We start from the raw sequence: 15,603 nt of genomic DNA on the forward strand, positions 1-15,603 counted from the left end.
CTGAGCTTGGTCACCCATACACCATTACTAGGGCTTTGGGTAAATCCAGCCCATCTCCTAAGGGGACATCAATGTTCCCCTCTGCACCAGCACCACTGAAAGGGAAGCAGAATTATCATCTTTTGCATCATTTTGCTGGAGATAGTTTTCTGCAAAACTAGATTAGCAAAAGAGAAGATTTCTGCTCTGACTGCCATGTCTGGGCTGGGTATGGCACTTTTTGTTACTCTTCCAAATAACACCTAAAAGGTGATGGCTGCACAGGGTCTGTGTTCTGTGGCTAAATTCCTGGAAAATAAAAAAGCAGAGATGAGCATATATTTCCTGAATAACTATCCCACTGAGCTGCTATAAGATTTTAGTCTGTTATAACAAGACAGCAAATGYTCTTCCTACACCCTAGGGAGATGCTGCAACACTAAAATGTGCTACAACTGAGCATCTTCTCATTTATAATAAAAACAGAAACTCTCCCATCAGTCATATTCTGTCTTCGTTTCCTTGTTCTTTTTGAATTTCACCCTTCAATATTAAGACCAAGGGATTAAAATAAGTAGGAGAGCTTCTGATCTGACTGTAGAATTGATCTCGACTTACTCAAGTGTGGTGGAGTTCAGAGCAGAGCCCGCTGACTTGAAAGAAGTGAAGAGTCTCCCTGTGTCTTGTGTGTGAATTACTGAGTGAAGCAAAAGTTTTAGATTTAATTCGGAGATCAGAACCAGAGGGAAAAAAAAAAAAAACTTCCAGTGGCAGATAGGCACAGGACTAGAAGTTCTTTTGTATTTTATGTGATTTTTTTTCTCTTTATGTTGTGAAATATTTTTGAGTATAATTGTGAAATTGTCTAAAATATTGGAGTATCTCCATCAAATAGTTAGTCAGGAAATGCAAGGAACAAGGGTCGAGGATATTTATAAAAAGAGGTAGCAAAGCCTCTTTTAAAGAGAACATATGTATTTTTTTGCAGCAGATACACATAAGAAAGTTAAAATACCAAACAAATACAGGCAAAAATAGCAATCCTTCAAGGCAAAAGCAGCTAGAATCTAGATTAGCTTTTTATTTTATTGCCTATATTATGGTAAAGGAAAAAAGAATGTTTTTAATCTACTTCACTGTTAAGCCAAAGCTGTCCTGCCTTTAAGAGGGCCTTTTCAAATTAGATGCACGCCTCATGGTCTGCTTTTGAAAAAGGATTTCAAAAATCTAATTGTCCTAAGTGTTTTCTGAAGTGAAATACTGCATTTTGCATTTGTTACAATTTCCTGTATCTTAGCAAAGAATCCTCTGCAGTGTCACTGCAGTGCTTATTTGCAAAGTGTGCTTTGTGAAGGTGCCCTTTGTACCGCTCTGCCGGGCAGAGGTGAAATATTACGGGAAGAAACTGAAAGAAGCGTTCAATCTTGTTAGTCTGCAGGCCAGTGAAGCAGGAAAAGCATTTTGGAAGCACTTCAGACTGCAGACCCCAAAACTATTGCTGATGTTTGAAATACAGTGAAAGCCTACAAAGTTCAAATGAAGTCTCTGAAAGATATCATATATTCAAAATAMATCAAGTCGGTCTCTCTGAGTTAAGGTTTCACTGGTTCCTTTTTACACATATATAAATCCCAGACTGTGCTCTCCACATATGGTGCTGAACTCTGGGTCAGCKGAAGAATCAATATTGTACTTGACAAAAAAATAGTTGTTGAGTAAATATGAAAGGACTTTGACTTTAGGAAAGAATGGTTGCTTAAGTTAGTTTCGGGCAAGTTTTTTGGTTTTGCTTTTGCATGGATGTGCTAGAGACTTTCAGCTGACAGAATTTTATTGTATTTATATTTACAATGTAAAAATACATTTATTCACAAATAATGTAAATATGAAAATATATTACGTTTATATTATGTATTTATATTTTTAAATATGTATTTACATTTTTAAGTGACTTCAAAATTAAACATTTTGTGTTATATTAGAAATTACAAACAGCCTGACAGGGTCTGCCRTGCTAGACTATTCATGCCAAGATCATTTTATACCATTCTAAGATACCCTTTATACTGTGCCAAGATCATTTTATATATATTTTATAGACCTGGACAAATATGAGCATAAGGAATTTTAAGTTTATTTGTATAAATTATTATTGGACTAAATAAACTTTTGTGTTTGTGAAAGAGAGTGAGAGAATCCTTAATTAATTACAGTAGTTGATTAATATTTTGGGGAAAAATATGTCTTTATTAACAGTCAGTGCACGTCCTTAGATTCAGTATGCAACAGTTATGCCACACACAGCTATGCACAGCCATTATTTACATACATGTGTGTATGTGTCGTGTTGATACTCTGCTGTCTCTCAGCTCTCATACCTCCAAGGTATGTGTGCGAATCTAATTAAAAACAAATGAAAATCAAAAACAGTTTTTGCAAAGTCCACTTTAAAAAGTGATCCATGAAAAGGTCTTTGTGTGCCAATGACCCACTGATATCGGTTTCTTGTTCTTTTTTAGTGACAKTTTGAGTTTGTCCAGATCGTTCAGTGATGGCATCTGCCTGACTCTGGACAAGTTGCTTGCCCAGAGAGGCTGTGGAGTCTCCTCTAGAGATATTCAAAACCTGCCTGGATGCAATCGTGTACAATGTGCTCTAGATGACCCTGCTTGAGYGGAGGGGTTGGACTAGATGATCTCCAGAGGCCCCTTCCAACCTCAGCYGCTGTGATTCTGTGTGATTCTGTAGCTGACTGTCTCTGAAAGTGGCAGGAGCCTTAGCGAGCTCCACAGCTACTGCTCTTCTTAATTAACCTCCTCCATTATCATCTCCTTGTTYAGACAACAGCAAGAAGAATTCATTTCCCTAGCTGCAACTTTAACAGGTCTCTTCTGCCTTCCTGGGAGAACATGAGCCCCGTTCTCCAGAGAAGTTCTTCCACAAAACCTTTGTCACTTCCCTGAGCGCAGACTGGCTTTGGGGTGGAAATGCCTGCTCTTCCTCACCAGTCTGCTTGGGTTCACAGGCTACAGGCCTAGAGGGAAACGATGTGATTTTGCCAAGGAACTAAACTGGTTTCATCAAGTCGTAACCCTACAGGGAATACGAGGATGGGGAGGAAGGAAGGGGACTGTGAAAATATCTCTGGTCTCAGCAGTTCCCATTTAATGTCCTGTAAACACGAACATTGATTTGGACCGTTAGGACCCACAGGCATGGTTTCTCATCTTCTCCCTCCCGGCTGATGGCTAAAGTCAGCGTGGAAGTCAGAAGAAAAGGGATGAAGAGAACAAGAGAAACCATAGTGGATTCCTAAGCTGTAGAAAACAAAATTTCAGATTTTCTCTCATTTCTTCAGAATTGCTAACACTGATGGCAGTTAACAAATCTTTATTGYCACTGCTCACCCTAATCTCTCTTCCTCTGTCTAAATTTGTTGTCTTTTCCTTATTAACCTGGCACAAACATTTTCTTTCCACTGTAAGCTGAGCTCTATTAAGCCTGCGGTTGCTGCCTAATGAGGTGACCAATGCCGTAAGGAAAGGACTGGGTGTTGCTTGCTGGCCAGCTTGTAGCTCTTACTCAGCTGAATTCTCTCTTTTGTTCAATACCAGGAGCCTATCCAGCTGATCCAAGCAAATGTCGTTATTGTAGTGCGAATAAGGTAGCATTTTGCTAGAAAGGAAGAAGCTGAAGGAAACTTGGAGCAATACCTTACATGAGTTTAAGTCTGGTCTTCTTTCTGCAGTCACAGAACAACGGTGAGARATATTACAGTCTTACACAGAGCTTATTTCTATGTTTCCTAAATTTATCCTGAGAATTATCCAAAGCCTATTGGCCCTGACCTGGGTCTTCTTAGTTCAGCTATCATTTCTACACTACCAAGCCTCAGCTTTCCCAGTTTGGGCCCCTAAATTTCCCCAGTATACCGCTAATTGGAGCATTGCCTCTGCCTGCTATTAAGAATCAAGCAGAGGCTTCTGGGCAGTGTGGTCGGCAAGCCTGGAATAACTGATAACATTTATAACATAGCAGAACCGTATATGTAATTGGRTTATCACAGGGCCAACAAGCGAGTCCTCTTAGAGTAGACAGCTAAGTGAATTAGAGAATCATCTTTTCTCCCTATAAAAGCTCCTGTCTAGCTTTAGATTTTAATGATGACTGAGAGAGTCATAGCTTTATGTAACCTTATTTATTCACATTTTAATATGTATTATGTTCTCCAGGAATAGACTGCAAGATCTTCTACCTCCTGTTTGCAGCACCGCTTTGGGCCAGGAGAAATATTCATACAGGGCTGGCAGTGACGCTGAAGGGCCCCTTGTGCATACACTGAAGGGGAGATTTACAGACCCTTATACCTTTATCCAGTGCTTAGCAAAGCTGAGCTTTCTTTACTCACTCTTTTTTCTGTATTTCAAATTAAATGTGGTTAAGCATGCAGCTGGCTTTGGGTGGACTTTAGAGGATGGAAGTCTTGTTCACCATCATGTCACCCTAGTGCAAATGGCATTTAACATRGCAGGAGGCTTCACCCAAAGCTTTTATGCCTGTGTATAAGACTGCACTTGTCAGTCAGTTTGAACCAGTGGGAGCTGAAAGAATCAGCACTGGTGAATATTCTTTTTCTAGCTATATGCCTAAATTACAGATTTAGGAGCTCAACTTTAGCAGAGTGGAAAACATAGATTCTGGCTGCCATTTCTCACTGCTTGAGGCTTCTTCTGAGCTGCTCAAAACTTAATTTAAACCCYCTTTTACTTGTAATAATGAAAATTTTGTGTCTTGTGCATGAGTCATGTTTGATTCCAGAGATTAAAAATGCTTCTTGTTTCCCCTAAATTGCTTTTTATTTGACAAATTTCTCTCTCTCTTTTTTTTTTCTTTCAGGAAGACCTAAATTAAGAACCTGATTGTGCCCCATTTGCCTTTTCCTGGTGCAAAAATCCCATGAGTTATACTTACTTTAAGTATTTTTAAATGAATGGGACGCTTTAGAGGAAAAGCGTTCTACATATTTTTTTTTTTTTAAGGCTGACTATAAGGGGAGTGTACAGGGGCTTGGCCAGATGAAGACCTTCCTTAATCAAAAGCTGTATTTATTATTTATGTTAAGTCTGAGTTTGGAGATAGTAGCAAACAGCACATACTAATAGTACTGCCACTCACATGCGTTTAGCGTCTGCCTCTTGGGAACAACAGGGAGGAAGAGCTGTTGTGCTGRGTATTTGAAATTGCTCATCTTTCTCCCTCTTACATAATTTGGTAAGGTCAAGAAATTAATTTATTTAATTCACATTATTTTTAAAAATCAGATTATAAACACAAGACAAATTAAATTTTTGTACAATATTTTACACAATTTATTTTTGGTAATTCTTGCTCCTCTGAACTGCAGCGTAATTCCTGCCTCTCCATAATATGCTTGCATCTCTATCAGCATGCTTCTTGCAGTGACCTCATAGCTTGAATCAAGAATCAGAGTTTAAAGTATTAGTTTAAAACAGAATAATTTTACCATTTGAAACTGTAAGAAGCTTTTGACCTGATTTGTCCAGGTGCAGGAGTTGTTGTTCCAAAGTCAGTGCTTACACTGGTCAACACAGGCTCTTGGAAGACATCCATGCCTACAGTGGCCAAAAAAAAAAAAAAAAAAAGCATGGGCTGTTTTGGGTTTAAACCCAGAAGTTCTCTTGTTGTTAATGTGCTGGTGTCCATCCATATGTGGATGAAGTTACCATATTCGTGGCATGATCACTGTAAAATAGTGAATCGGCTTCTTGGCACCTTACAGCTTCTTGTAGCTCCCCATCGCCTTGTGTTGCAGCACATCATGCTGGAAAATGTGAAACAGAGGAGCTGGTTATGTCTGAAGATAGGGTCCCCTGGGCAGGGGATGGGATGAGGTGGGAGGAGGTCCCTTCACCCTCACAGCACAACGTGTTGGTGGGTAGCGAGGGGGATGGTGCCCTGAGCTGCAGTGGGGCCCTCGCTGTGCCTGTGAGTTCACCTTACAAATAATAGCTTGCTGGTTGTCTATCATCATGTTCATTTTAAGGTGTACRTTGCTAATAATTAAGGGCAGAGGCTTAAATGTAATATACCAACAAGCAGTTTATTGCTAGAGCTAGCAGACAGCTTTGTGATCATTTCTGGGATTTGAGATGCGTGTAGATCAGATGGGCATTTTTCCATTTTCATGAGTCAACAAAATTATGTTTCAGAGGGAAAATCCAGTAAGGGCTTGCAAAAATAAGACCTGATTAGATTTTCAGTTTGTTCTTTCATCTTGCCTTTGATAAAAACTGATTCCTGTACCAACAGCTTTTCTTCAAACATATACATTTTTCTTACTTTTAAATATCCTGTATTTTATGATGTTGTGTGCCTTTAGGTGCAGTGAGGAATGCCTTCTGCTGTTGAGTCATCTTACAGGCTCATATTAAGATGAAACTAGTTACCCTCTGGGAAAGCCCCCTGTCTTGACCATAAAGGAAACCTGGGCTGAGCAGCTCAGCCATGGACATCCATTCCATACACACTTAAACTAGAGCAGATGAACTCCCTTGTAGCACTACAGATTGGGAGTGAATTACATAGGCAGATTTCCACTCCAGCTCCTTTTGTGCTATGCAGACCAGAAGGTTTACTCTCACTCTTGCTGGACTACAGATATGCCTGGAGCTAAGTAATGTCATAGAGCAGGGACCTGTTTTTTACATTTGTCCCCATTATGAATTGCTTTAGAGCCACTGCTTTAGCCATGGTTTTGTGTGTGATTTTAGGATTGCCTTTGCAGTACTCCGAAAACTTCTCTCTGCACACGATTTAAATTACTAAAATGTGAAAATAATGAAACTTGAAAGAGAATGAAAGAATAATCAAATGCAGAATTCTGGCTTAGTCGAGAATGTCTCTCCCCCGAGTCGTTAATCTGCACTCATATATCACTAGCATGTCAGTCATTATTGGTTGCATGGTTTTGCAAGTTATTAATAAATAACCCAGATAGGTTATGCTCTTTGCTACCATATGCCATCAGCCCATTTCTTACAATCTGTATCTCGGGGTGGATTGACAGCGACTTTTTGATATTTCTGTTTTGCAGCACGAATGTTGTAGAGGTTTCCAATGGAAAGGCTGGTATTTTTGATGAGCTTTTGTTCACTGTTATCCAATACACAGCAAGCACCATCGTAAGTACATTTTTAAAATTAATTCTTCACTCCTAAAAAAATCCATTGAAATAGAAAGTAGGAAAAGTTTGTGGTCCTGACAGAGAATCACCAATGTCTGTTTCTTGAAACTCTGAAAATCTGTGGAATCTTAAAAAGGTAAAAAGCCGCTGTAAAAAGAAAAAAACTTAAAACTGCCTGTATTTTCCAAGGGGAAATATTTCCATTCAATAAGATATAATCAAAACTGTTTTGTTAAAGCATGATATATATGCTCTTATTTTTGCTTGCTCGTCTTCAGCTTTCTGACATTTACTGGAGGATCAACAAATCTTGCAAAAAAGTTACTCTCTGTAATTGATGGAATACATTGCATAAAGCAAAGTTCTTCTATTCAGAGGAGTTTTGGGGTTTTTGTGTTCCTCTTCTCTGCTTTAGTGAAGATTTACATATATTGATTCTCCCAGTTGGACAGTTCCTCCTTTGGGAAAATAGTCTTTATAACTCCTTGAGAAAGCAGGACCTGCAGAGCATATCTAAAGTCTTTCAAATCAACCTTTGCAGGGCAGAGGGGCAGGAGAAACTTTCGCTATGTCCCTGCCAGTAGGGGTCAGATTCAAATACTTGGTATAGCCACTGGAGAACTTTGAGATATTTTGGTAGGTGGGACAAATCTTCCCCACTTCCACTTCAGCCCCCAAATGCTCCTTGTCTCTGGTTCCTCCATACACTGTTCACTTGCTCTGCACTGTTGGCCTCTACTGCTGCTTCCCTCACCKTGCCTTGTGCATCTCTGCCCGCAGCTGTAGATATACACATTCTCCTAGGTCTCGTCGTGTAAGATTTTAGCTAGGTATGGACCCCTCTCTATGCTCTGGTGTTGACCTCCAGTGTCCACATCAGCATGAAGACTACAGTGCTTTGACCTCATATGGATTTTAAGCTGGGGCACCTATTGCTAATGATATACCYGGACGGACGCTTCATCTTCAGTGAAGTACAGGCTTTATTTTCTGTGACAAAATCCTAGTGAAGCCACGGACTGAGCTAGTTTTAATCTGAAGTTATTGGATATGGCAAACCTGAGATGCCAAATGTAGCAGGTGTATGAAACATTTTGTTGGGGGAAAATGACCATGATGCCTCAAGGCCAGAGCTGACTTGTGCAGAGCAGGCTGATGACTGTGTCTGCTCGAGTGAGCCACACAGATAAGTTTTTAAACAACAAGCTAAACTGCAGCAAACCAGGACATTATGGAAGTTCCCTAATCTGCTGTAGGCTACYGCAGTGAGCCTCAATTAGGCTCTCTTTTTTCCTATGTGAAGACAAGTTTGATGTGTAACTTACCTTTCACTACCACGAACAGACTCATAAAACTATTTAATGTTTATTAAGAGTTGTTCTACGTTTTTCTTTATCAAGATCCGTAAGATTGTATAAAGACTCTGACCATGTATAAGGCATTTCACAAATAGTATGGAAGGAAAGAAATCGTTTTTACTATATTCATACGGTACCCCATGATTTTCAGAAGAAGAAAAGGAAAAAAATCTGAGTTTCATTTGAAAAATAATTTTGGTTTTGTTTTCTCCTTGCTATACCACACCTTTCATTTTATAAACTTAAAGAYGAAACATGAATAGAAAAATAGAAAAGAGAAAAAAAAGAAACAGAAAGTGCAGACAACACCTTCTAATAATGGTATGGTCTTTTCCAYTTAGAAATCTTTTATAAAATGATCATTTTCCAGCAATTGCTTTCATGAGGTCAGAACAGTATCCTTCTCTGTGTGCCAGTAGTACCATTAATAGCTTTCCACATAGTACTCTGTTTTTGATGGGTAAAAGAAGACTTGATAAAAGAGGTCAAGAATGATAATCTAAAGAAATGCTATCATTCTAAAGAATGATGATTTCTAAAGAAAATGAAAATAATTACCAAGAAGTACCATAGCAGAGTTAAGAATAAMGCAAAGTAATTAAGAGAAAAAACTGAATCCAAAACAGTTGTCTGGACTCCAGCTAAGCTTTCTCGGGAATGGAAGGATCACACTTAGCTTATTGACCCTTTGGTATGGTCTCTTGGTCCATGGTTCCTCATTACCTGGGTTTCAGTGGCAAAGGCATCTGAATGAAAATCAGCTGCTAGAAATCCCATGCGTATGGTTAAATTGATGCTTCCTGATTTACTAAAGTCATTTTGAARGCAACTTAATGTCAGTGTTAGTTTATCAAGAAACATGCCTTCATAGCATTAAATGTATATATTGTTTTGCTCTTAATGCATAGCCTGATTTTCTTTCCAGAAAGGTAAGTTTATAGAATTTTCTTTTACCTAAATGAGGACATTGACACTCCCTGGGACATGTTGCAGTTATTTTCTCTTTTCTCTCCGTAGAGGTTGATCTTTGGTAGGACCTAAATGTGGTGGTTCAGAATTTGAGGATCAATTGGAGAGACACTGTCTTCTTCTAAACTATATATAGCRGGGGGTTGGTCTGAGGGATCTCCAAAGGCCCCTTCCAATCTCAGCTATTCYGGAATAGTGGAATTGACAAGGTCTTGACAAGACCTTTTTTTTTTCTTTAAATTTTGTATTGATTGGACATTTATGTGAAAATCTGCCAACACATTGGTCAATGCATTTCTGTTTGGTTTTAGATTTCTTGTTACTGCCCCAAATGTGGTACATTTGGGCACACATGAGACAGTAACAGTTCAAGTTCATGGAGCACAGAGCCCTGTCCAAGTTACAGCATACTTCAGAGATGAGAGAAAAAATGAGCTCCTGTCAGAGAGGGTTGTCTTCAACCTTAACCAAAAGAACAACTACCAAGAGATCAAAAAAATAATGGTGAGTCAACTATCATAACAATGTAAATGATAATTTTAAATAGGTAACATAAATCACATGATCTGTGTTGGGAATATGTTGGAATACAGACAACGCTGATCATTACAGAAGGATAACAAAACACCAGTTCCAGCGGCAGCAGCAGTCTGCTCGCCAGATCAGTCAATAAAATTCAGTGGTGACAGTGAGCGCTCTTATGCGCCCAGCAAGCAAGCCCAAGGTTTTGTCATATTGTGATGAAAGATCTTTTCATCACTGAAGATCCTGTAATTTATTTAATTTTGTCCTACACACACATATATATGTATGTGTGTGTATGTGTGTGTGTGTATATGTGTGTATACGCATACATATTTATATATATGTATAATATTTGTATGTATGCACATATAGATATAACTTTTCCTGAGAGAGTAGCAATTTAATACTTGGAACTGGTTTCTTGGCTTGATCATTTCTCTGACTTTCTAAATTGGTGTTCTGCATCACTTAAGACTGCATGCATATCCTTGGCATGCTGGCTATTTTACAAAACAGAGGAAATCTTGAAAAATGTGCAGTCTCTCAACTCACAGTCTGTGAATGTATCTTTGTAAGTAAGTTGATTGACTCTACTTTACATCTCGTTTTTCTTTCTTTCTTTCTTTCTTTTTTTTTTCTTTTTTTTTTTGACCTGACTCTCTGAAATCTTGGGGTGTTTAGTATGATTTAGTATGATTTGGGCTGTTTGACTGAAAAACAGYACATAGCAAGTCCTTGCTTAGCTCTAATTACTCCCAAAGTGAGAGCTGAAGGTTGGAATCAGGTTCCTTTTGCACAGGATGTTCAGAAACATCATACCTGCTGGAGGTAAGGATCTAATCACCYGACCAAGATTTTAGCAATTGAAGGATTATGGGATGCTGCTGCAGCAACTAGATGACATAGTAACTGGAATTTGTCATACATGTAGAATGTAGAATGATTAGAAAATCACTGGGCTTGAGTTCTTGCCATTGGAAATGAAAATGTGTTCTTTTCCATAGTTCCATGTCATAAAATGGGGAAGGAGATAATATTTCTGCTCACAAAGAAATAATCACCCAGTAAGAAAGATATAATTGATTATTTTCTTTAGAAYAGTGCTAATAAAAGATTTAAGTACTTTATCTGTGTCTTTGTCCCCCTGTTGGTGTAGTTCCAAAGATGCCAGTTACATATCTGATTTTATAGGGCGTTTCCTTTTGTTTTCTTCAGGTCAACCAGGGAACTGTGCATAAGGATATGTYCAAGAAGAGAAAGCTGGCATATGTTTTACTGGTCACCGAAAGCAGGGAGCTTTTCAAGGAGCCTGTTCAAAATACTCGCATCCTCCTGTCTTCCAAGAAAGGCTACATTTTTATTCAGACAGATAAACCTATATACACACCAAATTCCAAAGGTTAACACACAAATGCTGCATTTCAGATATTGAAAATAGATGTTACAAGGGCGTAATTAAAGGAAGTAATAATGGCTTGATCCTTTCTAATCAAGGCCCTTCTCTTCTAACCCCAGCTATTTGTGTGCACGTCAGCCAGACTAGGTTTTAAACCCGTGTTTTGCAGCCAGGGCTTCTGCCCGCTCTGCACTGCCCAAGCTGGCACCCTCACAAACACCACAGGAGTCAAGAAGTCTTTCTCCCTTCCTTTCTATCAAGAGCCAGTCAAAATCTGCTTCTTTTTTCCTCAAAAAATCATAATTGCTTTCCCCAGGAAAAYAGAATAAAGTGGGAGGCTGTCCCCCCCCCAGCACCCCCACATAACCTATTCCTTCAGTTTACAGTTCCTGCCATARGCATCCTTTGCACTTTATAGCCAAAATGTTTTGCTGCTTTTTTTACAATTACTAAAGTAAAAACACAAGGAGGTCAAAATCTTAAAAATTTGACCTTTATAAGTCAAAAAAGCTATTSAGTTTGACTGCAGTCCTTGATCACAGAAGGGATACAGCAGTGAGGTGAAGTTTCCCGTGTATTTTTCAGAAGTTGTGTCCGAAAGGCTAATGTATTTGGTCACTTACATAACACTCAAAGCTTGTGGAAGAATGCAGATTCTCTCCTTGAAATTTCTCAAATTTCTTTTCTTGAAAAGAAAGTGTTTTGTCCAAAATTCAGTAACTCAGTTAAGAGCACGTAATAGTTACTATCTAGAAAGAGAGTAGAGAGGCAATAAATGAGTATAAAAGTACATCTTATTCTTCTGTTAAACAGTAAAATACAGGATCTTCAKTCTGGACAATGCTATGAGGCCGACAAATGATCCAATTCAAGTTGCTGTGCTAGTAAGTACTTTCACCAAGTGTTTCTTTACCACATTCACTATGAAGAAGTTCCACTAAAGATCCAAAAGTAAGACTACGGCTGTGACTGCTCTCTGTCTTGCTCTCATTCTCCCCCTGCCCCTTGATCCTACAGCTGCCAAAACTACTCCATGAAGCAGCTCCATTTTGGAAGGCAGCTTCACCTCTGTTTTTCCTTCCTTGCGGCATTGTAGAAGTTCTGGACTGGTTTAGTGGTTGGTGGTTCTTCCTTTTTAAACGAAGAGTGGTATTTACATATTGTGAAATATTTCTGGTCATTTTGGACAATATCATGAATATGAAGGGAGGGGTGAAATGTGAATAATCAAGTAAGAAAATAAATAGACCACTCGCATGTTTCCTTAGGACTAGGGTATGAACATGAGCTGTTGGACATGAATGTTTGGCATCTGGTGCATAAATTTGTATTTGTTTGTTCTCTCCCTCAACAGAACTCAAAAGGAATAGTGGTTAAAAAGTTAAACCGGAAAGTCCAAACAGTGCTCAGTGAACATTTCGAAATACCTGACATTGCCGAGTATGTTACTATGCCTTGTTCATCAAAAAGATCATGTCAAAATGCCACTTGCAGAAGTACTTTCTTCAGGCTAAAAACGGGTTCCAGGGCAACTTCAGGGGCAGAGGAGTGGCTTATTTAACTTATTTTATATGTATTGTTTTCTTCATCATTTTTGTAGAGCAGCAAAGAAATACTATGTACGCTAAAGCAGGTAATTTTGCTCTGATTACTGTCGAGAGCAGCCGTGGCGCGCCGTTAGAGTCGGCGGCTGCTCCCGYGCCGCGGTCTGCGTCCGAGCTTGTCGTCCTGTGCGCCTTCCCCCAAAACTGGGACGCARGCTGTGCACTCAGACTGCGATTCAGATGCCTATGTTAGGAGGAGACGTACCATGCCGCAGGACGAGCTATTTCTCCCCGTTGACTGTACAGGAGCCCGGGTGACTCACTCGGATGGAAGACCTCCCTTTACAATGTCTCCTGAAAGGAGGGCTAATCCCACCTCCCACGAGCAGGTCCGGGCAGGCTGGATTCACCCCACCACCACCACCTGTTAACAGTTACCTAAAGTACCTAAGATCTTCCGTTGCTGAATACCCTGAATTATCTCTCAAAGTTGCCTCTTTCTCCCTGCGGAGTAGAGATTTAGCCTACAGTTAACATGCTTCTGTGTTAAGCACCTCTCCTTGGAGAGGATGAGCCCAGGRTTTAATACCATACCGTTAGTAACGTCTGTGCTGGTGAGGAACAACTCAGCAAGCTGCTGAAATATCTGCTTGATCATAAGACTGCACTCAAGGTGTACATACAAACTCTGCTCAGGAGAGGACCTCTGTAAGGATTTAAGCTTTAAAGCATAATTAAACRCAGAAGCATTTATGAACAGATTTTGAAGAGAATAAAGCCTAGAATGAAATTGAGCTCATAGTATAGATAAGTTATAGCAAATATATGATGAGCTCTATATTTCTGTGGGCTTTTCAGAGGCAGATGTTAAATGCGGTTTCAAGATATAATATCTTGCTGTTTCTCGTAATCTTTTGTTGAATGGTATCCAGTACATTTGTTAACACAGTACTTGCTCCTCCAGACAAAAAGAAATTTGTTAATAAATTGCTTTTGTATATGATCAAAGCAAGCAAAATATTAATATTCAATTTATTGGGGGCTTATTTTTCGTATTTAGAGATAATTTAAATACATTAGCACAATATGATACCTGAGAAATCCTAATTAACTGTTTTTTTGCTGAATCTGAACTTTAGACCTGGAACCTGGAAAATCATGGCCTGGTTTCACGGATATGAAATGTCAAATGTTTCAGCTGAATTTGAAGTTAAAAATTATGGTAAGAGAACATTGAATTTGGGAAAAAAAGTTATAAAGTCACCCCTACTGGTTAGCAGATATACTGCTTTGATTATAAGTGATTCTATTTAAGTATTACAGATGTGATTTGTGGAGTTTCAACCCATCATTGCTAACTCTGATTGATGACTGTWGGATGACTGTTAAATTTAGAGCTTAAATTTGATAGAAAGCTTATTTCTATATAAATTTAGTAACTTCAATATTTTTCAAAAACATCCTTTTTCGGTAGAGCCCTACTACTACAGAAAAAAATGCAGAATATCTATGAAAACTGAAGTTTCCAATAAAGACTAGAATAAAAGAACAAAAAGTGATAATTAATTTCTTCACAGTAGACTGCGGTTTGGAAGTTGATTGAAGCTGTTCCCTGAACAGCTGTTCCCTGTTCCCTGAGGTTGAAGCCTCAGTGAAGCTTTTGGTGAGGAAAAGAAAGGGCATTATGTAAATAGTATAAATACAGAAATTCAAAATTTGGAAATAAATGGCTTGATTTCTTTGTGCTGAAATTATGCTTTATTTTAAATCTTAATGTATTTTTTTCTTTAAGACAAAATAAAAAACAAGAATTATAAGAAAATCTCACTTTTACAAGACTAAGTTTTTGCTTTAACTAGTAGATGCAATGGTTAGAGACTAGCAGAGACTACTGCAAATGTCTGTGCTCAGGAGCAAGTARCTCTCTGGCTACATCTACAGTAGCAAGTAGCGTAGCTTGGTAGCAGCACGTTTGCCGAGCGACACAGCTGGTGCAGAGAACCCTACGTCCACATTAAACAGATTTGAGGGCAAGGGGGATATTTCAGTCCGAATCTGTTTCGGTGCACTGAATGTCCATTTTCTTTGGAAAGAAATCCGTTCTGAGTGCTCCAAGGCTGCTCCACAGTGTGTGAAGCAAAGCGTAATAAGGGATGATGATCAGCATGTTTGCCTCAGATGTGCACAGCTAGTCCAAACCAAAACATTAACGTAGCTGAGCCCTCTGAATCCGTGTCACCTCGTGCCGGGAGTTTTAGGTTTGTTTGAAGTTCACACACCATGAACCTTTGCATTATTTTTTTCCGCAGAGCTTCCATCTTTTGAAGTCAAACTCCTCCCACTCCAGCCGTACTACCACATCTGGAACCAAAGCTTTACATTTAATATTGAGGCAAAGTAAGTACACTCAAAGCAAGGCCATTTTAGGAGGCACATGGAAAAGCATGTAATGAACCCTGCTGCTGCTTCTTCTCTTGGATATTAACAGACAATCAGGTTTTGATTTTACTTGAATCTTACTTTAAACTCTTATACAATCTGTTTCCACTTTACYACTAACTTGTGACAGCAATGTAAAATGCTATTTGAATCCAATTGGTGATCRAAATGAAAGAAGATTTTCTGAAT

General features: G+C 38.9%; 1 protein-coding gene across 1 annotated transcript in view; it reads left to right on the plus strand.

The window, feature by feature from the left end:
- Window positions 1–7,116: 7,116 nt before the first annotated feature.
- The window catches only part of LOC146586815 (complement C4-like), a 45,235-nt gene continuing 36,748 nt past the window's right edge, over window positions 7,117–15,603 (plus strand). The window contains exons 1-7 of the mRNA XM_085320645.1: window positions 7,117–7,181; window positions 9,822–10,014; window positions 11,251–11,434; window positions 12,245–12,315; window positions 12,786–12,871; window positions 14,115–14,197; window positions 15,285–15,372. Coding sequence (XP_085176771.1) covers window positions 7,117–7,181; window positions 9,822–10,014; window positions 11,251–11,434; window positions 12,245–12,315; window positions 12,786–12,871; window positions 14,115–14,197; window positions 15,285–15,372 — 770 coding nt within the window. The remainder of the gene's footprint in view (window positions 7,182–9,821; window positions 10,015–11,250; window positions 11,435–12,244; window positions 12,316–12,785; window positions 12,872–14,114; window positions 14,198–15,284; window positions 15,373–15,603) is intronic.

Source organism: Rhea americana, unplaced genomic scaffold (genome assembly GCF_003343005.1).
Source record: "Rhea americana isolate MKP2758 unplaced genomic scaffold, rheAme1 scaffold_65, whole genome shotgun sequence".
Lineage (NCBI taxonomy): Eukaryota > Metazoa > Chordata > Aves > Rheiformes > Rheidae > Rhea > Rhea americana.